This window comes from Ips typographus, linkage group LG2 (genome assembly GCF_016097725.1).
Source record: "Ips typographus isolate SLU linkage group LG2, UJ_Ityp_2.0, whole genome shotgun sequence".
Taxonomy (NCBI): Eukaryota; Metazoa; Arthropoda; class Insecta; order Coleoptera; family Curculionidae; genus Ips; species Ips typographus.
In genome coordinates this window covers 22045860-22071129 of record NC_138423.1, presented here as the reverse complement: position 1 = coordinate 22071129, position 25270 = coordinate 22045860, and the positions used below count along the sequence as shown (strand labels likewise).

General features: G+C 33.2%; 3 protein-coding genes across 5 annotated transcripts; all 3 read right to left on the bottom strand.

Moving 5' to 3' along the window:
- Window positions 1-147: 147 nt before the first annotated feature.
- On the bottom strand, window positions 148-1043 carry LOC145725634 (uncharacterized). Its single transcript, XM_081974443.1, has 4 exons — window positions 840-1043; window positions 608-784; window positions 451-549; window positions 148-394 (listed from the first exon to the last, which is right to left on the bottom strand). The coding sequence occupies exons 1-4, from the start codon at window positions 981-983 to the stop codon at window positions 248-250; spliced, it is 567 nt and encodes a 188-aa protein (XP_081830569.1). The 5' UTR covers window positions 984-1043; the 3' UTR covers window positions 148-247.
- A 97-nt stretch (window positions 1044-1140) lies between these two features.
- On the bottom strand, window positions 1141-6833 carry LOC145725632 (protein VAC14 homolog). 3 transcript variants are annotated; one of them, XM_081974439.1, is made up of 15 exons: window positions 6807-6826; window positions 6626-6743; window positions 6425-6575; window positions 6143-6373; window positions 5749-6090; window positions 5254-5377; window positions 4624-4722; window positions 4426-4571; window positions 4227-4365; window positions 3961-4051; window positions 3732-3906; window positions 2058-2176; window positions 1758-1837; window positions 1549-1702; window positions 1141-1403 (listed from the first exon to the last, which is right to left on the bottom strand). In XM_081974439.1, the coding sequence occupies exons 2-15, from the start codon at window positions 6724-6726 to the stop codon at window positions 1247-1249; spliced, it is 2109 nt and encodes a 702-aa protein (XP_081830565.1). In that variant the 5' UTR covers window positions 6727-6743; window positions 6807-6826; the 3' UTR covers window positions 1141-1246. The 3 variants fall into 3 exon arrangements, with proteins under 3 accessions (XP_081830565.1, XP_081830564.1, XP_081830566.1); XM_081974438.1 differs by having other exon boundaries at window positions 6626-6833; XM_081974440.1 differs by having other exon boundaries at window positions 4624-4716; window positions 6626-6833.
- A 9070-nt stretch (window positions 6834-15903) lies between these two features.
- Window positions 15904-18861, bottom strand: LOC145724619 (beta-galactosidase-1-like protein 3). The gene is made up of 6 exons (XM_081972975.1): window positions 18573-18861; window positions 18304-18523; window positions 16724-17601; window positions 16434-16670; window positions 16180-16380; window positions 15904-16122 (listed from the first exon to the last, which is right to left on the bottom strand). Exons 1-6 carry the CDS (start codon window positions 18832-18834, stop codon window positions 15935-15937), a joined length of 1986 nt encoding a protein of 661 aa, XP_081829101.1. The 5' UTR covers window positions 18835-18861; the 3' UTR covers window positions 15904-15934.
- Between the last annotated feature and the right edge of the window lie 6409 nt (window positions 18862-25270).

Below are 25270 nucleotides of genomic sequence, written 5' to 3'. Positions count from 1 at the left end.
AGCTTGCAAACGTTTCTTTTTACAGGTCTTACAAGGTATTTATGCATGCTTACAGATTTTGAGATACATATTTCGTAAAAGCAAGTTATTCAGATTTCAACTTTTAGACTGATCAAAAGGAGATCGTCATTTAAAAAAACTATCAAATAAAAAGCACGGAATACAACAATTTTATTCATTTGCATTACAGAGTATTTTTTCCAGCAGCTTTACTTAACTTTATTCCCTAAAACATATAATTTTTATGCTAAGCAAATAAAGATTTTCTGGCATTAAGGGCAGGTTTCTGGTTTGATTGATCTTGGCCAGACTCTGGATCTTCCACGTAGCGATAGAGCAAAAATAGAGCGGCACAACCGCAAATACCACAACAAGTCCCAGCTATAGCCAAACTCTAAAAATATCAGTTAGTAAAACAAACCAACCTGCAAATCAACCCTTCAGCATTACCTCTGATAAACCCTCCAAATCTGTACCACTACAAATTTTCAACATGACAGTTGAAGTCACTAGCGTGGCTACGGACAAAATTAAGTTTAAACCAATATCCTGATGAAAAACAACAATTAACAGCACTCGGGTGAGTTATGAATAGTAAATAACTTGCCAGATTAACCCAAAATCCTGGATCGTTCACACTTAATCCAAATGAGAAAAATAGAAACAAAAACAACTGGACTGTAAACTCTAGACAGTTGTTGGTGAGGTTCAAATAGTATAATTTCGGGCTCGTGCACTGGTTTCCTACTATTGTAAAAGCAATGGCACTACCTAATTCCAAACACTGAAATATCCCAAACTTAAAGTCACCAAACCAAATTAAAACAACACCAACTTACCATACTAAACATTTTAATAATACCTGCTGGAGTAGAAGGAAATTTTCCTCTTTTAAGTTTTTTCCTGACCACTTCCGCGTGTGTGTCATAAACAGGGGAGATGTTATTTAAAAAAAGTTGGGTTTTTCTTCGAACAACCACCATTGTATTGTTTTGTATACGTTATTCGACACTTAAATCACAACGTATAGTAAGGCTGACGCTTAAAAGGATTAACCGAGATTAAGCCTATCCGCCGATAACAACCGTATACAAACACTCCAAAGAATTAGGCATATGTAATTCATCAAAATCAAAATGATTAACCAAATATAACTAGTTTGCTTTATTGTAAATGGGGAATGTATACATACAAGTCACAATAGGTACATAATAAACAGATTGACAGGTTTAAAACGTATAAATAACTAAGTGTCATCGGCGTTTCCTTCTCTACTGAAAGACAGCATATCTTTGGTTCTGTTAGATTTTTTGTATTCTTTATGCTTTTCTTGTACTTCTTTAAAATGGCTCAATAGTGGGCCGAAGTCTATTAGAGTTTGAGGTTGCTTTTTTTCAACCAATCTGTAAAGAAAATACGCTTTGAGGCTACAGTGGAAAAAAAGTTCGAGGTTTTCTTGCTAAAGAACAATTTTTTGAGAAAGGTTCTGTCGCCTTTAAAGATTAAACAATATTTATTTAAAAAAATCACCCAAATTAATTTACTTACTTCTCTGTTACTTGCAACTGAAGACTAGGAATGCAACTTAATCGATTTTTAAGTACACTAAAGGCTTCGGTTTGAGGTAATAGCATTAGCAATCCATACAAGGCCCTCACTAAATACTTATCGCATGGTACTTCCAACAATTCTAACCTCAGATCTGGAAATATGTTGTCAAAAGATAGGAACTTGAATGGTCAAATCAGTCAACTTACAAGCGAAAATCGGAGATTCTATTAATTGTACTAGTTTGTCGATTTCCATCAAAAAATCTACGGTGACTTCGATACTACCACTGTTTTATTCAGTCAAGGATTTTACTATGGTAGATGTAATATTATAACTACTAAAAACTAAAAATTCAACATTGTTGAGATTTATTTTTTGGACTTACTACTTATCGTTTGCTTGTCTTTCTCTACATTTGATTTTTCTTATACTATTTTTTTAGAACACAGATGTTTCAACAAAATTTAATTTGGTGAAAGAAAACTTTGTCACTGATTTAAGGATACAACAACTTGATGAGTTCGCACACGTGACTGTAGCTTTGGGTAAGCAGACACAAGGAAACTGTAGCCACAGGATTGTGGCACCAGGTTTTGTAGATACAAACAAATAACTGTCGATTTTCCTACAATTAAAAAAATTAAATAAATACTTACTCTAATTGGATGCATCTATTTTTTTTGCAGTCAAAAGAAGGTCAATAAGATAGTCAATAGCGTATTCAATTGACTCATTGATACCATTATTGTCCGTTGTATAAAAATTTGAAAATTACCCTATACAGGGTGGTCCAGTTTTAAATGTCAATAATTCACAATTCGAAAAATGCTTGAAAGACTTTAGCCTTGACAATTGACTTGGAAACTGAAAAAATTTGCTTAAGAGGCTTAAAAACTGTGTAGTTTTCAGATAAGTTGAAAATTGACTTGTAGCCATGAAAAACTACTTTAATTAGAATTTTTGACTACAAATTCACACATTTTAACCTTGAAAATTGACTTGGACACCAAAAAGTAACTCTAAACCAATAAAAAGTGACATCAAAAGCTTAAAATTTGCATTTGAACTAAGAAAGAGAGATCATGAAAAGATTTGAAAATACATTTCAATATTTTAGTCTTGAAAATAGTCTTAAATGCAGGATATTGACATTAGATTCATGAAAATTGACTGACTGACTTTTCAATTTTTTTTTACTTTGCTTCTAATTTTGTTAAAACTCTGGACTATTTTTAGGACTTTAAAACTGCTTTCAGCTTGGAAAATCGAGTTTTAGGGTTATCTTCACCAAGTTTTTGACATAGCACACTTAAAAACTATTTTTACATTTTCCATAGGCTTAAACATGCCATTTCACGCTTTGTCGGTATTAAATTGACTTCTAGACGCTTCACTGTGCTTTAAGACTGAAAAATGGAATTTTAAACTATTTTTTATAGTAAAAGTTAAGTTTTCAGACTCTTCATTGATGAAATTAAACAGTTTTGGCATTAAATGCTACGATATTGTCTTGATCACTAATTTTTAAAATTAAATTAGTTCGAAAATTCGGACTTACCAGTGTTTAATTGAATAAAAAAAAGTTTGAAATAATTGAATGATCAGTTTTACACTACCTATAGTCTAAAAAATTGAACGCCAGTAAACATTAGTCCAAAAATCCTGTTTTTAGTTTATTTTCAGTGTCAAAAATTAACTCGTAAACATCACAGATCCCCAGACTTGCATCCTTTTGAACCATTTTAAAGTAAAAAATACAATAACCCAAGTAGACATTTTTGTCAATTTTGAATAATATCCCCCTATATCGACGCGTCTAAACAACTTTGAAGAATGTCATTCACATCACATAATGAGTACTCATTTCATAATTACTTGTTCCAAATTGGTTGAAGCAAAAAAACGAATTTTTAAACTGAACTTTGGAGGTCTTTGTCTTCCTTATGAAGCGTTCTTCAGGAAAATGACATAATGCATGTTAATTTATTTTTTGATGGGTTATCGGTGGGTGAATTATTGACATTTAAAACTGGACCACCCTGTATGTAATCTGCCAAACGATAGTCAATCCACAATTGGTCAAATCTGAGCCTTCACATCAGGATCGTTATATCAAAAGGGTGAAAGTGATCTTAGGTCTTAAAAATTATTGACCTTCTCCAGACCACTTAAAAACATACTTCGATCGATAAATCCTTAAGCCTATTCCTCATTTCGAACAGTTCTGAGGAAGTTAACAAGATCATGTTCAAGTGGTCCACCATTAAACTGGCAAACTTTAAGTTTGTTTCATTCAGCAGTATTGTGCCTAAAGTGAGGTAGATGTCTTCTGCGTTAAGCAGGACACATAATTGTCTAAAATTCGGTGTGCATCAGACAAAAAAAGTGTTTATGATTCGAATATCAAACCTGATGATAAAAGATCCTCGTTCGTTTAACAAGCTTTTATCGTTATTGAATAAGTACAGCAAACTAACTATGAATTTGTTGTAATAGGTTCCTGAAAATGTCAGTTTAAATAATAATAGTTTAATAAAATACAGTCTTAGAACCGGATATATCAAGATAGGTATAATTACAAAGTTATAGTAAATCGTTCTTTAATTAGGGTTATACTTCAAGATGTAAAAAAAAATTTTGTTACTGAAAACGATTAGTCTTTAAGAAAATCTGACCTTTTGAGTCGCCTTTCTCCGATTTTGGAGGTGAAATCACTTCAGCTATAACAACTAAACACTGTTGAACAACTTGGTCGGCTTCGTCTGACAAAGTTCTTTGTAGAGCGGGAAACAACACGTCAATATAGTTGACCATCTAAATTTAATCATCATCCACATTCAAAGTTTGAACTTGCACACTCCAAGCCTTACTGACCTTGTTAGGAAGCTTGGTGTATAAGTCGTAGATCCATTTTAATACTGCTACTTTAGTCTGGATTGAGTTGTGCATCAAATATTGAATTAACACTTCCACCACCGATTCCAAGTCGATTTCGTGAGGAATTTCGCTGGTATCATAATCTTTAAAATTTAAAACAATTTATCACAAACCACAACCAAGTAATAAACTTACCATTCGGTCGCACTTCGGGGTGGTCGTTTCTATCCTGAAGCGCGATCAATTTCATTAAGGTAAAATTAACCGCGGTGGCAGTTTCTTTGATGTCTGTCACTACATTAAGGAATAAGGATCAATTCAGGGGTGATTCATGACATAAAAGTTAGTTCAACCATCCCCACACTATTAAGCCACCAAGAAACAGAGACAGGTGCGTAAAAGGATAATAAGTGCATGAAAAATAAAAATAAAAAATACAGCAGGTTGTTAACCCAGCTAAAATAAACATTGCAAATGTCAAGACAGATAAGATAAATCATAGAATTTGCTTTAACAAGGATTAAGAATAAGTAATTACAAACAATTAAATTGAACATTTATGTTGTGTCTCTTAAAAAAAAATATGGACATTTGGCAAAATATGCAGTACCTAAATGAAATTGAAATTTGGTTTTAGTTACTTTAATTTTCAGAAAGCTTGTTTAGTTAAAAACAAAAGAAAACATCTAACATAAGATTTGTTTATACAAAAAGTAAGTAATTTAGCAGTACAACCAGACCTTTAATGAATTATTTCGTCTAATGTTAATAAGCTGGAATGTGGTTAATTACAAGTCAGTTAAAAGAAAAATAAAAGAAGGATACTTCTCCGTGCGTCCGCCTCAAATGCCAAACACGGCAGTATTGCTGTAAAAATCCCAGACATAAATGGCAACATGGCAGGCCCAGACAATTGCACAAATTCTTTGATCCAAGTTATAGCTGTAAACTACCAACCCCAACTTTTAAAGAATTAAATAAATAATAATTTTTCAAACTAATTCTATTTAGACTGAGCATAGCATTGTTATTTGGAGATACAAAAAAATGTAAGTAAAGAAACCTGTAGGAAATTTCATTCTCTACAAGATTGTATTAAAGTGTTTTTGCTCTTAAGGAGTTACAAGAGAAAAAGTGATGGATTCCACCAAACTGCTTTTTCTTAAATGATCAGGTCAACCTATGGATTATTTACAAGTAATTAGATTATCATTTCAAATATTATTATAAGTGTTTTTGTCAGATCCATAACACTCTATTATACTTTAGGTTTCTAACGAATTTGAATTGGAAAAAGACATAAATACTAAGCTTACCTACCTGCACTAATTCATCATTTTTTTCTTGAGCATGGTTAATTAAAATATTGATCATAGCCCCAAAGTTGACTTTAGAAGGATCAGCTTTAATAATCCTCAGAAACTCTCCCAAAGCAGTTTCACACATTTTTTTCACTTCCAAATTGGTATCTTCCAGTATCCTGAATAAACCATCTAAAATTTCTGGCAAGTAACTTATAAGATCCAAGCCAGGTTCACTGTTTAAAACTGATATCCATGATATAATGAATTGCCTTGAAAATGGGCTCTTAGTGTAGATTCTTTCTCGAAGTAGAGGGATGAAACCATCCAAGTCAAATTTAGGACTTTCTGCTACAATGTCCTAGAAACCCAACACTTTGCTATAGTTTGCAGCAATAAAACTGAAGTAAAACCTTTAATAATCGATCCAGTAACTCAGAGGCATTTTTTATGTTTTGGTCTGAGTCTGTAGCAATTTTACTTAAAGAATTGAATATAGTTGGAAAGTGTGGTAACACTGAGCTTCTAGCCACTTTCACCACATTGTATAAAGATTCACAAGCATAGTATCTCACTCTCAGGTCTTGGTCTGACAGACACCCCAAAATGGGCTTAATCAGTTCCTCAGTGTAACATGCAGTATCCTGTAAGAATGTAGTAAGCAAAAAGACTCAAAAAACTACAGTAAAACCTACTTTTCCTAATGCTATGGCTATAGCAGCCAAACCAATCAGTCCTCCTTTGCGTGCATGAGGATTTTGTGATAAAGCAAAGTCCTGGCCTAGAATTTTTAGCATACGCTTGATTTGGCCAGTATTGTTTACGGCAGCAAATTCTTTCACCATTCTAGACAAAATGATAGCTTGTTTTGTGCAAAATACAAGAAAGGGGCTTACTTTTCGATTTCTAGGGCCGCAGTTTTGCGCTTGTCGTACAACTTATCGTTGAGGGCGCGGACGCAGGCGGCGCTCAGGGGGGCGTAGTCTTTGTCCGACATCGAATTATAACTTGAAACTGATTGGAAAATACGAAAATCATAAAAGTTTGAGGAAAATCTAAAATAAAACGAAACTTAACCTAACAAAGTGGTATTTACACTATTTACATCTGTGCTGTCATGTCATTTGTCAGACAGGGGTTTGTTTTAGTTTGTTTACTTCACATTTTCTTATTTGATTTTAAATTTTTTGGCTTTAAAAGCTGGTCTCTGGCTTAAGTTTATTTGTGTAATAATTATTTTTAGTAGTGTAGTAGTTTTTTAACCAATAACTACATTATATAAAAGCAGTTTCAAACTTTGAATTTGCTGCTTCGAAAATATAAGCACCACCTATGAACAAAAAGCGTAAGCTACAAAGCAGGTATAAGTTAGGATTAGAACTGTTCAGAGTTTTTTTTTAGAACAAAGTCACGTTACAATAAAGCTTCGAAACTGACCGTTAAACTAATTTAGCTAACTTTGTGAAAATGTGTATTATAGTGGGCTTTATATTTTTTCTATGGGTACAGTTAGCTTTGTAGGTTTCCTTTTCAGCGTTTTGCCAACTAAGCTAAATTATTAGAACTACATTCTTTTAGGGATCGTGTTTACAACAATGAACAAAACAATCAGTCTGCATCACACTGATTGTTTTGTTCATTGTTGTAAACACGAGCAATAACCGTAAAGAAAGTTAATCAAACTTGAAATATAAAAGCGCAAAAATTCGAAATAAAAATTTACTTTCAACCCGCGCGCCGTGTTTCACTAGCAGCCAAAGTTCGGGCTTATTTTCAATTTATTTTCTAGTAGTCTAGGACTGAATTACAGGCTCGTTACGCTTCGTTCCGTTGTTTTTGAGCGAGCGAACTTTTTTAATTAAACAAAGATCTGGCGAAGCGATAACCGCCCGTATTTGCACGCTCTAATGGCGAGCCAAATTTCAGAAAATGCCGTTTTTGCGATAAGCGAAACGATACGCATCCCGTTTATTGTTTCGGCTTCAAAAGGCACTCTCTCAAGGATTTGTGCGTGATTAACTTTGTTGGATTATAGCTACGCACTACGCAGACAAACCCCAAACACGAGCGTTAAGAGGGTCCAATCCATTCTATTTGAGTTGAAATAGAATGGTTTTCAAATAGTACTCGAAAATACTTCATATACCCTCCCATTCTAGGAATTTTGTTCTAAAATTAATTACTTTAAAGTGCTTTTTTATATAATATACATTCTTTAGCAAAAATATACCTTTTGCTGTGCAAAATTACCCTTCTTCTTGTACTTCTGGTGCTAAAATTGGCAAAATTTCAGTTTTGACCAAAATCCCATTTTTCAAAATATCAGAAGAACACAAATTAGCTGTTCTTGTAACTGGTTGCAAAAAGTGCAATTTTGAACAAAATGCCTTTTTCGAAATGCGTATAATTAAAAAACAAAATTTTGTTTGTGGATATTTTCTTGTTTCCCTAGAAAAATTTAAAGTTTGGGAACGTGCCCCACTCCTTCTCATTATGGCGTTGTCGTGTGAAACTTAAGAAACTTTTGCAAATTAGCTTAAACAATAAATAAATATGACAATAATAATAAAACGATAATAAAACGTTTTGGAATTTGCCAAATTTGTCAAAATTTCAAGCTAGAAGTTCAGTTTTTGTCAGTTTTTGCTGTAATGTAATCTATCGTTTTGTAGTATCTCCAAAACGTTTTACGTTGTAAACCTGAAAGTCTGGTGTGGTGTAATGGTTAGAGCTTTTACTACATTAGTTTTGATCACTCTGTACATCTAATGTAATTTTTCAACAATAAACCAACTTTTCGAGTCTATACCAAATACACAATTTTTATTGCAGGAAATAAATTGAAATTAAATTTCAAAAAAGAAACTTTAAACAACTACTAAAAGGCAATTTATTTGTCTCTTTTGATGTTTTCCAAGCAACGTCCTCGTTTCTCTTGAGGGCTAAAGTTTTGAAGCTTTCGCGACAGGCAAGATAATCTAAGATTTCTTACCGGTACAAATCGGGGCTTTGTGCTCAAGGTTTTGCGGATATACGGAAAGATCGATTCTAATAAAAAGCTTTAATTTTATTAGAGTTAAACAGGGTGATTCAAACGGCATTTTATTATAGAAATCCACGCCATAATTTGACGTATTGTTTTCAGTTCGTTTGATAAATATGTGAGTGAAAAATTACAACTAATCTAGAATCTAAAGAAAAACTGATGCAATTTCTTTATCTCAACAATTTGTTTTTGGTGAAGAACAATCCTAATTTTGTAAAAACTGTATTTGAAGTAATTTTGAGAATTTTTTGTAACGTTTTTGTTATCAATTTTGATTCCAAAAAGCAATCATCTTAACTTTATTTTTCAAAATAAAAATATTCATTTCCAAAATTACAATTTGAGTCTTATATTATTTGAGATAATATTTTGAATTTGAATCACACTTTTACCTTATTAAATAATTATAAATTTAGTATGATCAGATTCTAAGTTCCAGTGACAATACTATCACAGTGACATTGTTTAATGATTTTAAATGACAGATAAAACATGATTTCAAACAATAAAATTAAAATTATAATTTTACTGAAAATTAACACACAACAAACAATTATGGGGGATACTTGACTTTTTAGAAACTTACAAGATTGATGGTAAATATGGAAAAAGTGGTAGAATTGACCACTATTTAAAAAGTTAGAATTGTTATTTTTATTTAACCTAAGTGGTTAATTTCCCATTTTAATAACGTTTAATTCTTCTAATAATTGCATTATTAACGTTTTCGAAAGTTGTTGTGTTTTTTTTAAAGTTGTGGTTGCAAAACAATTTTTTTTCAATATGTATTTCCATAAATTGACAATATTCAGCAATAACCAAGAGTTAAAAACGTTGCTAGAGATCGCATTTGCCCCTCTGCAAGAGGCAATAAAAATGACCCTGTAAGCGGATTCTGATTTCTTGTCCGTAAATTTCGTTAAGATAGTAGATACTATACAAAAAGTAAAAAAAGTAATGTTTTTACCTAAGGAATTTGTGCTAGGATAATATACAGATATTGTTATGAATGGAAAATCCTTTATTACTTATTATTTAAAAGAATCAATTCATTAAATTAAAGCAGATATTCGGAGATGGCAAATCACCGCTGCTGCTATGCAAAAAGAGCAAGCGGGCTACGTCAGTCAATCAATCGGATATAAATTAAGCTCTACATGCGTTGGTAAGGGAGACGGTCGAAGACTCCGCCTCATAGCACCATGATGTGGTCGTCCCGAATTCTGCAACCGCACCGAGTTCGTAAATGAATTGAATAGTAAACCATTTCCTAAATTATAACAAAACGCGAATGCCAAACCCTGCAGAAAGCTGTCCTCATCATTGTTTAACAAAAATGTAAGAATAATCTATTTGATTATTGTAATATTTTGTGCACGTAAAAGGTATTGTTTAAAGTGTTACTTTTGGGAATTATGTTTGAAGGTTTTATTCCAATTCAAATAGTTGATAAATTAACCATTTTCTCATTTAGTTTTAACTGCTATTTAGTTTTTAATTTTTAGCTTTCTACCAAGTGGTTTGATTCTACCTCTGAAACAAAATCTCGGTAAACTTCATTCATTCAAAAGCAATTCATTTGTTTATGAATCAGATTGTAAACATTTGGGGAGATTTCTCTCTTAAAGAGAGTTGTTTTCTGACATCACGTTTTACATTATATTTAATTGCAGTTGTGAATTAACTCCAAGGTAACAAAATTTTAAAAAAGTACCTTATATACTGATATAAAGTTGTTTCGCTTTACTACCCTCCAGGTGAAATCTTATGTTTTAGTAACAGGGTCGTTATTCATTTACGCTATAAAGGAAAAGGTGTCGTACCTTTAAAAGTTATGAAATAGCAGGAAAACGAGCGTCATATTCAGTTAAATTAAGAACGACACAGAATGTGAGTTTGAAAGTGGCTGGAAAACTAGGTTGCATGAATTTTTAACAAAGCAAATCCGGTTATAAAATTATTCAAAGCGACCATCGTCGTCGCTGATTCGCCGAGTGCCGTAATATACGTCGGCAATTATTTCGAACGCATTGCTTAACCGTCCGTAATACTAGCTAATAAATATCGCGGCCATTTATATAACCGTGGTAAATACAAATTTTTTTGTTTCCCTTGCAGTTTTTACGGTCCGGAAGGAACGGCGCTTCCGGAACTAACAAATAGCGGCAAAATACTCTAATGCGCCAAAAACGTAAAATAAAGTTTAGTACGTTTTCAGCTTTATTATTTCCAGTTGAAACAGATAAAATCAGGAATCCGGGAGCTACTACTAAAAGCTCCCGCCGGATTTTATGGACTTTTGAGTGGCTTATGCTTTATTTCAACTGAAATGAAAAAGATTGTAAATTATTTAATTTGAAAAAAGCAGTTTGTAGATCAAAAGGAGCAAAATCAACTTGAACAAGTGACGCACCAAACGTTGATTTTTTTTTCCATCAATTTGACAACTTTTGCCTTACAGTTTTAATCAAATGTTAAAAATGATAGTTTTGACAGTTTTAAGGTTAAAATTACCAGTTGAGTTTTTAGTCAAAACATCTATTTTTATTTTTTAAGTTTGACACGTTTTGACGTACTTAACCATTTTTTTACTGATAGATTTTGACAGTGTCGTCAGAATGAAATTTTTGACAAACAAAATTACAGATTTTAAGATTTTTTTTATTGTTTAACTAGACGATTTTTGGCAGCGTTGCCAAACCGTACACTCACTGTCAATAAACTGTCGCCGACCAAGACCGTTAGAAGAAATGTTGCCAGGTCTACCGTTAAAACGGTATATCTACCGTTTTTGTAGTTCTTCTACCGTAGCCCTGTTTTTTGTATATGTCATTATGCCATTATGTTGGTTGTGAAACTTTTTGTATACTTTTTTATTGAATAGGAAACTTAATAAGGATTCTAAAAATACGCTTAAAACAGTCATTTTTTTACTCCAAATTATTCTCTAAAACCACGTGATGTCTGTCACTATTGTCACAATTGTCAAAATTTTACTAGAATTTGCAAGAATTACATTTTAACATAGTTTTCGAAACAAGACGATTTTCTGAGACTTAACAGGTATTTTGACAATTGTCACTTCATAGTCTAGCTAAATAGTCTTCTGAAATCACGTGACAACTGTCAATAACGTCAAAACTGACAAACCATGCTCAAAAGGTGCAAAAATCAGAGTTTCGAAACGTTTTGTTGTAGTATTCGATATAAAGAGTGTTTTTGAGATTTATGATTTTGGTCACGTGACTGCCTAGCTAAATTATCCTTTAAAACCATGATATCTGTCACTAACGTCAAAACTTAAAAAACAATTATTAATGAAAAATTTAAACAACTGTATTTTTGAAGTACGGTTTTTATAGCAAGAATCAGTGACTACGTTTATATCGTAGGGTGTTAATCCGATCGACAAAGCGGATTGAATTAGGGATTATTCAATCGAGTATTTATCGTGTTTTACTTACATTTGATAATTTTGGATTATTGGATGCGTTCGAAAGATCCGTAAGGATCGAAAAAAGATCACTATTCAAGCAGAAAGAGATGACAACATATTCGTAATTGTTATCTATCACCAATGTTACAAAAATATTGGTATGTACTTTACCTAACAAAAACCCAGCTTGTCGGAAAATTAACAAAGCCCCAAGTCTGTTTTGCATTAACGAAAACAAAACTCACAGAGCAAATAACAACCGTCCGTCAAACTAATGTGTCAATGTCAAGTCAATCCTGTTTACATCGAACATCCATGGAATGGACGTCACCGTTCAATCGGATAGAGCATTTCAATCCTGTTATTTTTTAGGATTGAGTAGTCAATCCGAATCGTTAATCCGCGTCGTTTATATCGAGGATTTTATGACGGTTTACATGATCAGATTGAATGGGCGGATTAAATTTGTTCGATATAAACGTAGTCAGTGATTAAAATGTTTGACAACTATTAAAAGACACCCTGTATAATAATGTAAAATTAATGAATTTTTTTTGATTCTACCGTTATCTACCGTTTTTTGACTGATTATTTTACCGCCATTAAATATTTTGACTTGGCAACACTGGTTAGAAGTTAATTTTTTAATTAATTAATTTTAGCCAACTTTAAGAAGTAGCGCGTTAAATTAGTGTTCATGACATTTGATTATTTTTTATATGTGTTAACTTAATGGCGGATTGCACCAACGTAATTAAGGACACTCCATGGTTCACCTAAGCTAAGTGGTGATTAGACTGTGACAGATCATGTGCAAAATGTCACAGTCACATGAAAATCTTGCCTAGGGTGTTCTTAAAATCTGTCTAAAGCGTGAATAATATAGCGTTTTTTCCACTATTAACCAAATATTTGATGGTCCTTTAATTGAAAATTTAAAAACTTTTATATACAACAAAAACACATATAATAACAAAACAACAACATGTGTCATATGTCTTAATAGACATTGACATTATTATTTACCTAGGTCAATAATATTTCCTTTTTTATTCTGTTTGTGCCAGACTAGAACTAGAGATTAGACTCTATTTTTGACCTAGGTCAGCAACGACCATTATGGTAGAGAAAACTAATTTTTCAAGTTATTAATCGGTTAATAATGGTATGTTTTAGTAGTGGAAAAAAATTATTAACTAACAAATTATTTGAACTAAACTGTATCTTCATAATCTAGAAGACTACGACACTCATGTTCTAAACCAACATTATATTTTAACAGCACCCTCGAAAAACGCTAAAACCCCGATTCCTTTTTTTTTACAAACTCGCGCGTCTTGGCTTGTTTAAGAGTGCTGTAAATCCCATGTAATATCCCGAAACGAGGACCTTTTCTCATATAAATATTTCAAGAGCACGTGTCACCTAAGGCGTTATGAGCCCTTTTGGAAATTAGTTGCAGCTGCTCCGTTAAGGGACATGTTTACCTGCATTATTTAATGTAACTACCCGGTTTTTATTTGAAGAAGCGCTACAATATCCAGAACTTGTGAAAATTATACTAGGGGACTAATAAAACAATAAGCGTCCTAACGAACCCTTCCCAATCGAATTACTGGAGCTCCCGGTGCAGATGAACTTATATATTCTGATCTGACAATTAGTCAGATATTTACATTCATATCAGATTTTGCACATCTGTAATGCCGCCGGCCTTTATGAATATGCAGCAGGTTACAATGAAGTGTGTGTCATAATAACAGTGCCAGCCAAGATGAATGTCTTAATTTCAACTTTAGACAAGTGACGATAACTCAAAACGGCGTTTTAAAATCGGCCCCCACCCACGACTAAATCGAAGCAATTTTTTACCGACAACGGCCTTTGTTTTCTCCAATTCGTATAAATCCGGCATCGCTTATTGTTATTGCTGCATCATTCGAGGTCCATTCTTTGCCCTCACCAGATAAATGCGTATAATCAGTATTAGGTTTAAACGTTCACATAAACCCCGGATTTAACCGACGGTCATTTTACGCGAAAAATAACCGGCCAGTTTTTCAATTATTAGACCGACAGCGGCGCCACTTTCCATATACATCATTATCAGCAATTTTTGTATTAAACCACAAACTGTGTTGTCACTTAAACAAATGAGCACAATTATTCCAGTCACTTTACCCGGAATTCCTTATATTAACTTACAATGAAGTATGATAATGTCATGCACTAATATTTACTCAAGTTGATAATTAATTTGCTTAGGCCAAGTTTACAAAATGATGAAAAAACCAGATTTGGTACTTATTTTTTGGTTTTCAAGTTAGTTTATTTAACCAACAAACAAGTGTTGAACATCAGTTAAATCAATGACAATTTCCAATTCTGCTTATATTTTTTGCAATCTAACCTTCTTGGGAATATACCAGAGATTTTCCGCTCGAGGTTTGTCTTTTTAAGTCTAATTTCAGTAATCTACCGATATTAATAACATCAAATTGGTAAAATAATAACAATTCTGAGAATATTCCAAAAGTTTTTCACTTTACATTTTGAATATTTTGCGCTTTACTTGTACACATTAACAAACGAAACAATCTAAATAATTTAAAATACCGGAATAATTTCGTTTTTAATACACCGCTCATAGAAGAGGATTTATTCGCAGTAGCCTATTTACGTAAGCCGAAATAATAACCTCATATTTATGTAGTATGTAAATAGCCGATATTTTTCACTGAATTTACATGAAGAACCTATGATTAAATAAGTTATGCTGAAAGCTCTCTGCCGCCGGAAAGATGGAAACATTTTTATTAGAAGGGCGATGCTGAATAAAGAGAAATCGGTTTATTATTCTCCGTCCGGTTTTTTTCTTCGAAAGCGCATTATATACACAGTTTCTATAAGGAAATTCATAAAAATGTCAACTATTTGTCCCGACAGGGGTGATATTAAAACATGACCGTATTGAATCTGTTGACCATGCAGACCTCGAGGGACCGAGGCTCAATCAACTGCTATCCGTATACCGGCACTTGAAAAGCCCGAACAACGGCACAAAGACACGTTTTCAACGAACAGGAAGTCCTAGATTATCCTGTCTGTCAGGAAAACTTCAACTTTTGCCCTGCAGGGACAAATAACTACGAAAGAGGTTTTCATTTTATGAAGGAGAGAGGATTCAGTTTATTTATGCATCAGCTCATTGACACAATTTTCTTTACATTAGAAGTGGTAATGGATAATAAAGGTAAAAGTTGATTAGTGTAATTAAATGCATTTTACAATACAAGATTCTCAGAATGTCCAGCTTTTCATTGGTGCTTAAACTTATCTACTCAACTCATTACCCAACGAAAATACTCTCTCACTCATTCTTCAGAGCCACTTCCCTTTTGGTGACTCTTCCTCCTCAAACGCAACTTATTCCAACTTACAACGTTTTTTTTGATATCCAGTCTCACCTTCTGCAGTTTCTTCTCCAATATATCACATGAGCACTTATAACACACTATAATTTCTGCAAATCCAAATCTATTTTTTTTGCCCTTTCATCTTGAATTTCTTGTTAATCTATCAGCCATACGAATTTCTTAACTCTTTTCTTCTGCTCTAAACAGATGATATACCCTTGCATTCTAATTCCTCATTATATTCTGACAGCTTCTATACCATTTTTCACACAAACATAAATATTAATATTTATTAGAAAAATTATGTTTACAAGGTATTTGCAAACATTAATTGATCCACATAATTGACGTAACCGCTTTCTGGTGGTTCAAAGTGTTCGAAAAATGTTATATTATTGACTCCTTGAACCAAAAATGGGGCAGGCAGGTATAACGAGAACTGAGGACCAATCGCTGCGTATCGACCTAGTGCAAAACCATTCACAAACACCATACCTAAAATATTTAGTAAAGTATCATTTACTGCTACACAAAAGCTGTAAGGATTACTACCTTTCGACCAACCAGTAGTTTGTACAAAAGTGTCTTTAGGCTCTTCAGTAATCTCCAACTGAGTTTGGTACAGTCCTGGACCTTTAATAGATTCATTAAACTCTATCCAACCAGTCAGCATGTTGTTCATCCAACTTCTCTTCATCTCAAAAGGAATAATGTTCCAATTATGCAAAGGTTCCCCATTTATGGTAACATCCCCTATTGCATTTACCCAATTACATTTTATAACATAGCGGATGTCGACATCCTACCTTTCCATAAACCTTTGAAAGTTTGGTTATACTGGAAAATATTGGCTCCATGCACTCTTCCCATGTTTTCCACTAACAAAGTAAGGGAAGCATTATAAAGTGGTTCAGTGTTAAGTATTGTAGAAGAATCTGTAAGTCTCCAGTAACCAAATCCATCCAAATCTTCACTGGAAGACAACTTTTTAGGAGCTACCAATTCTCCGTTAACCAACACCAAGACAGTATCATACACATTTCCTACAAGTAGAGAAAATGTTCATTAAGATTACAGGTTAAGGCAAACAACAAACGTTTAATCATCAAAGAAGAGTCAGAATCTAAATTCAAACCTTCTTTTCTGTACATTATATATCCATTACTCTGTCCAGATTCATCATTAATATCAATTTTTTCCATAGGAATTAAGTTAGGTACAGAACTGTACACAATAGGAGCATTATCTTTAATCAATACTTCTAAAGGAATCACTCTTAGAATTTTTGTTTCTTGATAAGCTACCGGGACTACGACTTCCGGAACATCCGGAAGAAAAGTTTTTACAGGGTTAGTAGAATTGAGCAATTCTCTCACAATGTAGTATTTATTCTTGTATCCTCCACTTTCACTAACTGGAGCGTCATAGTCGTAACTAGTAGTTATAGCGTTGTATCCAGAATTATCCATTAAAGCATTTTCAAAGTTGGCTCCATTGTTAAACCCAAAATTAGTCCCACCATGAAACATGTAGAAATTTACTGAAGAGTTCATTGCCAAAATATCTTCCAACACTCTTCTTGAGTCATCATCGCTCTTCACTGAGTGACTTGCTCCGAAATTGTCGTACCATCCTATCCAGTATTCCATTACCATTAAAGGTCGGCCTGGTTGCAGCTCTTGCAGTGTTGCCAGTTGTCGCGCAGCATCATCACCAAAATTGGCAGTTTGAAAAAGGTCACCAGGTAGAGTGCCTTTGGTTCCATGGTAAAGAGGACTATCCGAAGTCACTAACAGTTCAACAATTCCATTGTTCAGGAAGATCTGACGTAGTTGCTCCATGTATACTTTGTCCGGTTGGAAAGAGTCGCCGTTTTCCAAGTTACCGTATTCGTTTTCCACTTGGAATGCCATTACCGGACCACCTTTAGTGAATTGGAAAGCAGTGAGCATTGTCAGAAGGATGTTGAAAAACCTAGATTAAATACTTGTGTGTAAATCGTTGTTTTCTGTATCTAAACAATTATAAAGAAAAACTAATAATTTAGATCTAGTTGATCATGGAAATGTACTATAATGTCGGCATCGTCACCAAACAGGAAAACATGCAAAAATATACAGTGTTAACTAGATACTGAATACAGTGATCTAAAAAATCAGTCAGACTTGTTGCACATCAAATAATTTAACTTTTCTTTGTAATTCAGACAATATTTAAAGTTTTTTTATAAATGGCAAATGTCTCTTGTAAATCATAATATACAACGATTCATTAGTAAAGCCAGAGGGTTCTAAATCATTTCCAACCTTCTATTTAGCTTCCAACAAAAACTGTTCAATAGCTAAACAACTGCTTTTTACTATTCGAATTAATTTACAAGTCCTGAGCTATATGCCTCCATATAACCCACATTTTATGGTATTTGACATCCCTGTACTTCCTATGGAATTTCTAGCACCCTTCACATGACAAAAACAATGTATGATTAAGTAGTCAAATTTTATCAATTTACAAATATTTCTCAGATAAGCAGTAACTATTGTTTTTGAATAATTGAAGTGTCATTAACTTAATCTGACTGCAGTTAAATAACCAGAACATACAGCATTTCTTCACTTCTTTAGTTTTACTGTTTTTTAGAAGATTTTTTACTAATTCAACTAATAGATTACTGACCTAGTAACGTATTTCATATAATTCTGCTCTGAAGTTCTAAAACCCATGGTCTCCTCCCTCAACAACCAACTAGGAAACCCACCAAAATTAAACTCGGAACAAATATACGGACCAGTGCGTAAAATAACAAACAAATCTTCTTCTTTAGCAGTAGTTAAGAATTCTTCCAAGTGCAAAAAATCTTCGAACTCAGAACCGCCCTCTCCAAAGTCATAAGAACCTGAAAAAAACAACTTAGACAGTTTGTTGAGTCTAAAAACAGAACTTACCGTTTTTAGGTTCGTGCAAATTCCAAGGCACATAAGTTTCTACAGTGTTAAGGCCTGCAGCCCTTAGTTTCCTCAAACGATCCCTCCAGTATGGCCTAGGAACTCGGAAATAATGCATTGCACCACTGTAGATTTGAATCAGTTTGTCGTTCAAGGTGAAGTAGGTCTGGTTGGCGCTCAGGCCTTGTTTTACCCCATCCCCTGTATAATATTCGTAGTTGGTTGGGAGATTTGAGGGTAGTTCCGCAGTAACTATCGCCATGTTGATTGTTACTATACAATTGATTCAACTTACACCAAACAAGTTCATTGCTACTTATTTTCAAGTGTGTTGTTGACGAGTTTTATCAAGTATTTTTTTAAGTAACTCTTCAACTAGGAAAACAAAATTATTCACTTCTCCAGCAATCTTAAAAAAAACTCAGCCACTGATTTTGAAGCTTTTCCACCCCCCTGACTTCCAGAAAGGCAGAAATATTCTAGGTTTACGACTTCAGTATTGGCGGGAGATCAATCTTTAGCTGGTAAAGTTGTAAAATTCCTGGCAAGTTTAATACTTGAGCAAGTATGAAAAGTTGGAGGAACACGGTCCGTGAATTATCTTGTAGGGTGTCGTGTTTGTTTATGTTTTTTTGATGCGGGAAATTTGGATTTTACATTTCCAATAGGGGTGAATCTACCGTTCATATTTTTTGCTGAATATTCTGCCAAGTTTATGGAATGAACCGTATTTTTCCTTGCAAATAAGTTTTTTGGATTCGAACCTTCATAATATTATTTTATATTGTTAATAATTGAAGATGCAGAATGGTTGGAATATTGCAATTACCTCCAACAGTAACTTTATTGTATTTATTGTCTCTTTAATCTTTGATTCTATTTCTTATACACTTTCTACCTCTAATGACTGTATTTAAGTTTGTTTTTGGTTCTGATTCATTTATGCCTATAAACACAATTATTTTTGTCAGAATTAGGTATACAATTCTTGTGCTTACTTGTAAATTAATAAATAACAGTTGAAAATGTTGCTAAAAAAGGACAGTGTTAGTTATTAAAGCACAGAAAGTGCAGACAAACTCAAACTTTCTTAGAAATTAAAAGAGTAACTCACAAATAAGAAACAAAAGCTTAAGAAAGATTCTATACGATACTTTCCAAGGGAGATTAACAATTTAAAGAAAGCAGAAAAATACCATCATCATTGAAAAAAGCTTGCAAGAAACAGAAACAAAACTTTCAATAACTTTGGAACAATTTTTTATCAATTTTATAGAAAAGTTGCTGGAGGAGCTTTGAAGCAAAGGGTATTGTTGGAGATGTTATTCAATTATAATTATATGATTCAATCTGGAAAATTGATTGAAATCGTTTTTCTAAATAAAATATGGCTACAACTAATTGATAAAATAAATGTTAGAAAAAGCAAACAAGTTTTGGAAACAGCGACTGGTGAGAAATATGTTAAATTGGAATACATTTATCCTCGATATCGATACTTGTATCGATTAAGCACTTCGATCTCGTTTTGAGGATGAATTGGAATTCCGCTAGCAGATACTCAATTTAGAGTTATTCTGTAAATTCATAGTTGATCATTTACAAGATATTTTGTTGTGAAGCAAGTTATGAATTTAAAACGTATTAATAAATTTACGCTTCTTTAACCAGTTACAGACTTATTCCACCCTTAATCGCTCCTCAAGGGTTTAAACGGTTGCTGAGTGGAAACTTGACGCCTTAAATAAATGGAAAACACACACGTCGCCTCCTATTTACCATAATTAGCAATCTATTTTCTCCTTGGAATTAATATTAGGGCGGGAGAGTGTCAGAAATGTCTGTTCGTGTTAATCGTATTTCAACCGAAACCGCCCTTATTAAGTTTCAACCGCATTCACTGTTTATTTTAAGTTTAATTGGTCGATTAAAAGACAAAAAACGAAACACAAAATGTACATATTGGAAAATTTAAACGGTGATAAATGGCAGCGCACCCTTGTCGATAAAATCGGTTCCAAACGCCTAATTCATTTAGTAGATAACCCAAAGCGAATTGGCGCTGTACAGGGTGCTGCATTTTCGATGGTTTTACGGGGTACAGAGAAAACGGTAATAGATAGAAAAAAAGTAGCATACGTGTTCTGATCTCTTTTTCTGAGCTGAGATGACTGGCAAAGAGTGGGCTGCGAAAACTTCTTTTGTTTCAAAGATACGGGGGGTTTTTGAAAAATGGTCATTTTGGAACCTCCTCTGTATTTCATTTGCTATTAAAGTTATCAAAAAAGGAAAAACGGTTTCCGGTAGAAGTTTTGACGTAGAATCCAATGGCGTAGTCAGTTTTTTTCTATTACGTTTAGTTTCTGACATATGACAGTAAGTTAAATTTTTTTAAATGGAACATCCTATATATTTTTAGTTCATTAATTCTGTTGATTTTTACTATTTCAACGGTGTATTAAAACATATAAGTTTCTAAACGTTAATCTTCGTAATTAGAAAAAAAGCGTTTCCTTAATAAAAAAGTGCTAAATAATATGTATAAAAATAAAAGTCGAAACCAAATTTGGCTATATTCATATTAACATGTTACATGTCGTTTATAAACAGTTTTTTTAACTTCTACCTTAAAAATAGAAGAAAATAGAAATGGCCACTTTTCTTATTAAAGTGACGGTAGAACTGTTTGTAACTTAGATTTTTAATAAGATTTATTAAAAATATTTAATTTTCTGATGTGTTAGCTTATATGATTTCCGATTTTGTTTGGTATTTTAGATATTGGCCTTTTTTTAGCTTAGCAAAGGTCCTTTTTTTAAAATAACAGGATTAACGTCTACAAACTTATTTGTTGTAATACACCGTTGAAAAGGTAAAAATAAACAGAATTAAATGAACTAAAAATATATAGAGTGTTCCATTTAAAAAAATATAACTTAGTGTCATATGTCAGAAACTAAACGTGATAGAAAAAAACTGACTACGCCATTGGATTCTACGTCAAAACTTCTACCGGAAACCGTTTTTCCTTTTTTGATAACTTTAATAGCAAATGAAATACAGAGGATGTTCCAAAATGACCAATTTTCAAAAACCCCCCGTATCTTTGAAACAAAAGAAGTTTGCGCAGCCCACTCTTCGCCAGTCATCTCAGCTCAGAAAATGAGATCGGAACACGTATGCTACTTTTTTTCTATCTATTACCGTTTTCTCTGTACCCCGTAAAACCATCGAAAATGCAGCACCCTGTACACCTACATTTGTCAATGGATCCATGGCCATTAATCAGTTTGAGTAATACCTTGGAGCGAATCAGCCGAAACTCCGACTGGATTCATGTAAATAAATATGCAGGGCCTCGGTCTGATTCAGTTATCGTATATCAAAGGATTTTCCCCCGGATCCAGGTCGTCTTTACAAAAATACAACGAAATGAATTGTCAGGGTCGTTTAGGAGCACCTTAGTTAAATTAGAGTAAAAAGAGGGTGCTAACAAAAAAACTGAAGCTTAGATAAAGTACGAACGGAAAAACTCCAAACAATAACAATAAATAACTGAATATGCTGAATAATTGAAGATTATGAATGAAGAAGAATGTAAACCGTTTTGCTTCCAAGAGACAGTGCTGTTCAAATTGTATTACTATATTAATTAAAATAAAATGCTTTCTTTAACACCATAATCATGTCATAAAAACCCTACATTTATAATAATATCAGAACTTCTTGTCATTTTCTTCGCTGCTTTACTTTAATTAAAAACTTGATCAGATGATGTTCCACGTAATACAAAACACATTTTCACAAGTTCTTGTATTTCCTTATCTAAAATTGCAAGACTCTTGCATTTGCTTGTTTTGAAATTTTACTGACTCTCGTCAGGCATGTTTTGCGCAAAACAAACCAACAGGGAGAAAAAACAAGACTGATGAACAACACAATAATAATGAATCAGTAGCGATGAGAGGGAAAAAATGTAATAAGAGAATATTGGTCTAATATTCTATTGTTCCCATTACATGCGAGCAGAATACTCTACTTTTTCTACAACTCTTTTTCTATCAGTGCTTTGATAGTAATGACGCATTACTCACGGGTAGGTAATGGGTGTTTCAATTTATTCAAAACTATAGTGAATAATAAGCATATTATTAAGTTCTTCTTCTTCTAGTGCTTATTCGCTTCGAATTTTTGAATACCATGTCCTTAGGTTCTTGAGCCATGATATCTTTCTTCTTCCGGACCCTCTCTTTCCAAACACTTTTCCTTGGAGGATGGATTTTAAGAGTTTGTATTTGTTGTCATTTCTCATTATTTGTCCGAGATATTCCAGTTTCCTTCTCTTAATCCTTTTCATCAACTCTTTTTCCTTCCCCATTCTTTCCAGTATTGTTTCGTTGGTCACTCTATCTACCCAGGATATTCTAAGTAGCCTTCTGTATAGCCACATCTCGAAGGCTTCGAGCTTCTTTTGGTCAATGTCCAGGATTCCATGTCATAGTACAATATGGAGAACACATAACAGCGCAGGAGTTTTACTTTGATATCTAATTTGAGGTTATGACTTTTGAAGAGCTTAGACATTTTGATGAAGGCATCTCTTGCTTTTTCTATTCTACATCTGATCTGTTGTGAGTGGTCCCACTGTTCGTTTATTAAGGTTTCCAGGTAGACAAGTTTGGATAGCCGTTCTATTGGTATATTTTTAATAAGTAGTTGGCAATTTTCTTTCTTTTCTTTACTTATGACCATGAATTTCGTTTTGTTGTTGTTCATTTTTAGCCCATATCTTTCAATTACTTCATTTACTTTGTTCATTAGCTGTTGTAGACCTTCTATACTATCTGCAAATATGACGAAAACTTGGAAAATGTCTAGAAAACTTGAAAATTGACTAGAAAACTTGAAAAATGTCTAGAAAACTTGAAAATTGACTAGAAAACTTGAAAATTGACTAGAAAACTTGAAAATTGACTAGAAAACTTTAAAAATGACCAGAAAACTTCAAAATTGACTATAGAACTTGAAAAATGTCTAGAAAACTTAAAAATTGACTAGAAAACTTGAAAAATGTCTAGAAAACTTAAAAATTGACTAGAAAACTTGAAAAATGTCTAGAAAACTTGAAAATTGACTAGAAAACTTAAAAATTGACTAGAAAACTTGAAAAATGTCTAGAAAACTTGAAAATTGACTAAAAAACTTGAAAATTGACCAGCAAACTTGTAAATTGACTAATAAACTTGAAAATTGTGTAGGAAAACTTGAAAATAACTAAAAAACTTGAAAAATGACTAGGAAACTTCGAAATTGACTATAGAACTTGAAAAATGTCTAGAAAATTTACTAGAAAACTTGAAAATTGACTAAGATATTATTCAGCAGTTCACCGTTTACAAGAATTCCATTATCATCGTTTTCCAGAGCCTCTCTAAATATCTCTTCTGAATACAGATTGAATATCAGAGGGGAGATAATACACCCTTGTCGTACGCCCCGTAGAATGTTAACTGCCTCTGTTGTTTCATCTCCAGCGTTGATTTTTATGGTGGCTGTCTGGTTCCAGTACAGGTTTTGTATAATTCTGAGGTCTATATCATCTATTCCGGTGCCTTTCAGCACTTGTATCATCTTCTGGTGTTGGACTTTGTCAAACGCCTTTTGGTAGCCCACAAAGCAGGTATAAATGTCGCAATTCATGTCCCTACACCGTTGGAATAATACTTGTATACTGAACAGTGCTTCTTTTGTTCCAACTCCTTGTTAAATATTTTGCAGATCATCTTCATTGATTCTTCATCCAAAAGCTTAAGGAACTCTGTCTGTATTCCGTCAGCTTGGCCTTTAAGGTGCCATTAAGTTCTAGTGGGAGAAACAGAATAGTATTAGTGATATCAAAAATGTTTTTTTCTCTTAATAAACAACGCAAAAAACGTCGAAATGTATCATGTTAAAAGTGTGACTGCAGTCGAACAGAAAATCGTAAACAGTATACAAGCCCCACACGAATTTCGCCACAAAATGAAATATGATCCCCATCAATGCCAGTTAGTTTTTGCGGTCTCTGTTTACTACAGAGAGAGCCACTGGCTATTTATAATCCGAAACATAAAAAGTCGCGGTTTTATTATATAAAATGGCCACTTGCAGTTTGGTGCAGCTCAAAGATTTTTCGATTTTATAGTATATGTTTTATTTATTAGCGTTCTAGAATGCTTTTGACAGTTACATTAGAGTTGTTCTAGCGATTTCTTTATGTTTTTCTCAACTTAAATTATATCGGCTACTATGGATCTGAGGGTAGGTTTTTTTAATATTCGATTATTTTAACTCTTAATGATCATGTTTATACCCGAAGAGATAATAAGAAAGGGAAAAGCATTTTTCCAAGTCGGGATGAAAAGGGAGTCAGTTTTTGCAGTCCAGTTATGACGTTTGAAAACTATATTTCTTTTGGCAAATTTGTCGGACAGATAAATTATCTTCTGTCGCTGGGAATAAAATAAATTATTTCTACTTTATGGGTGAGGGGGTTGAAGCTCGACAAAGTCGATTCGTTGGTAAAATTAATGTTTTTTAAATTATGTCGCAAAAAACAAAACTTTTCCCTGCAGTTTCGAAAGCGACGTGATATTTCGTTTAATTAATGTTGTCACGACGAGTTCCGGATTAGGATGGTTATTTACCCTTTTACAAAA

What these genes read in the sequence shown, in the direction of transcription:
- LOC145725632 (XM_081974438.1), bottom strand. Translation starts at nt 6,726, where the DNA reads ATGTCGGACAAAGACTACGCCCCCCTGAGCGCCGCCTGCGTCCGCGCC. An exon ending in AAAATGATGAATTAGTGCAG is followed by an intron (nt 5,378 to 5,748) that starts GTAGGTAAGCTT and finishes TGGGGTTGGTAG; the next exon opens with TTTACAGCTATAACTTGGAT. An exon ending in ACACCAAGCTTCCTAACAAG is followed by an intron (nt 4,366 to 4,425) that starts GTCAGTAAGGCT and finishes GATTAAATTTAG; the next exon opens with ATGGTCAACTATATTGACGT.
- LOC145724619 (XM_081972975.1), bottom strand. Translation starts at nt 18,834, where the DNA reads ATGGCGATAGTTACTGCGGAACTACCCTCAAATCTCCCAACCAACTAC. An exon ending in TTTCAAAGGTTTATGGAAAG is followed by an intron (nt 16,381 to 16,433) that starts GTAGGATGTCGA and finishes TAAATGCAATAG; the next exon opens with GGGATGTTACCATAAATGGG. An exon ending in AACTACTGGTTGGTCGAAAG is followed by an intron (nt 16,123 to 16,179) that starts GTAGTAATCCTT and finishes TAAATATTTTAG; the next exon opens with GTATGGTGTTTGTGAATGGT.
- LOC145725634 (XM_081974443.1), bottom strand. Translation starts at nt 983, where the DNA reads ATGGTGGTTGTTCGAAGAAAAACCCAACTTTTTTTAAATAACATCTCC. An exon ending in TTATTAAAATGTTTAGTATG is followed by an intron (nt 785 to 839) that starts GTAAGTTGGTGT and finishes GGGATATTTCAG; the next exon opens with TGTTTGGAATTAGGTAGTGC. An exon ending in ATTTGGAGGGTTTATCAGAG is followed by an intron (nt 395 to 450) that starts GTAATGCTGAAG and finishes TGATATTTTTAG; the next exon opens with AGTTTGGCTATAGCTGGGAC.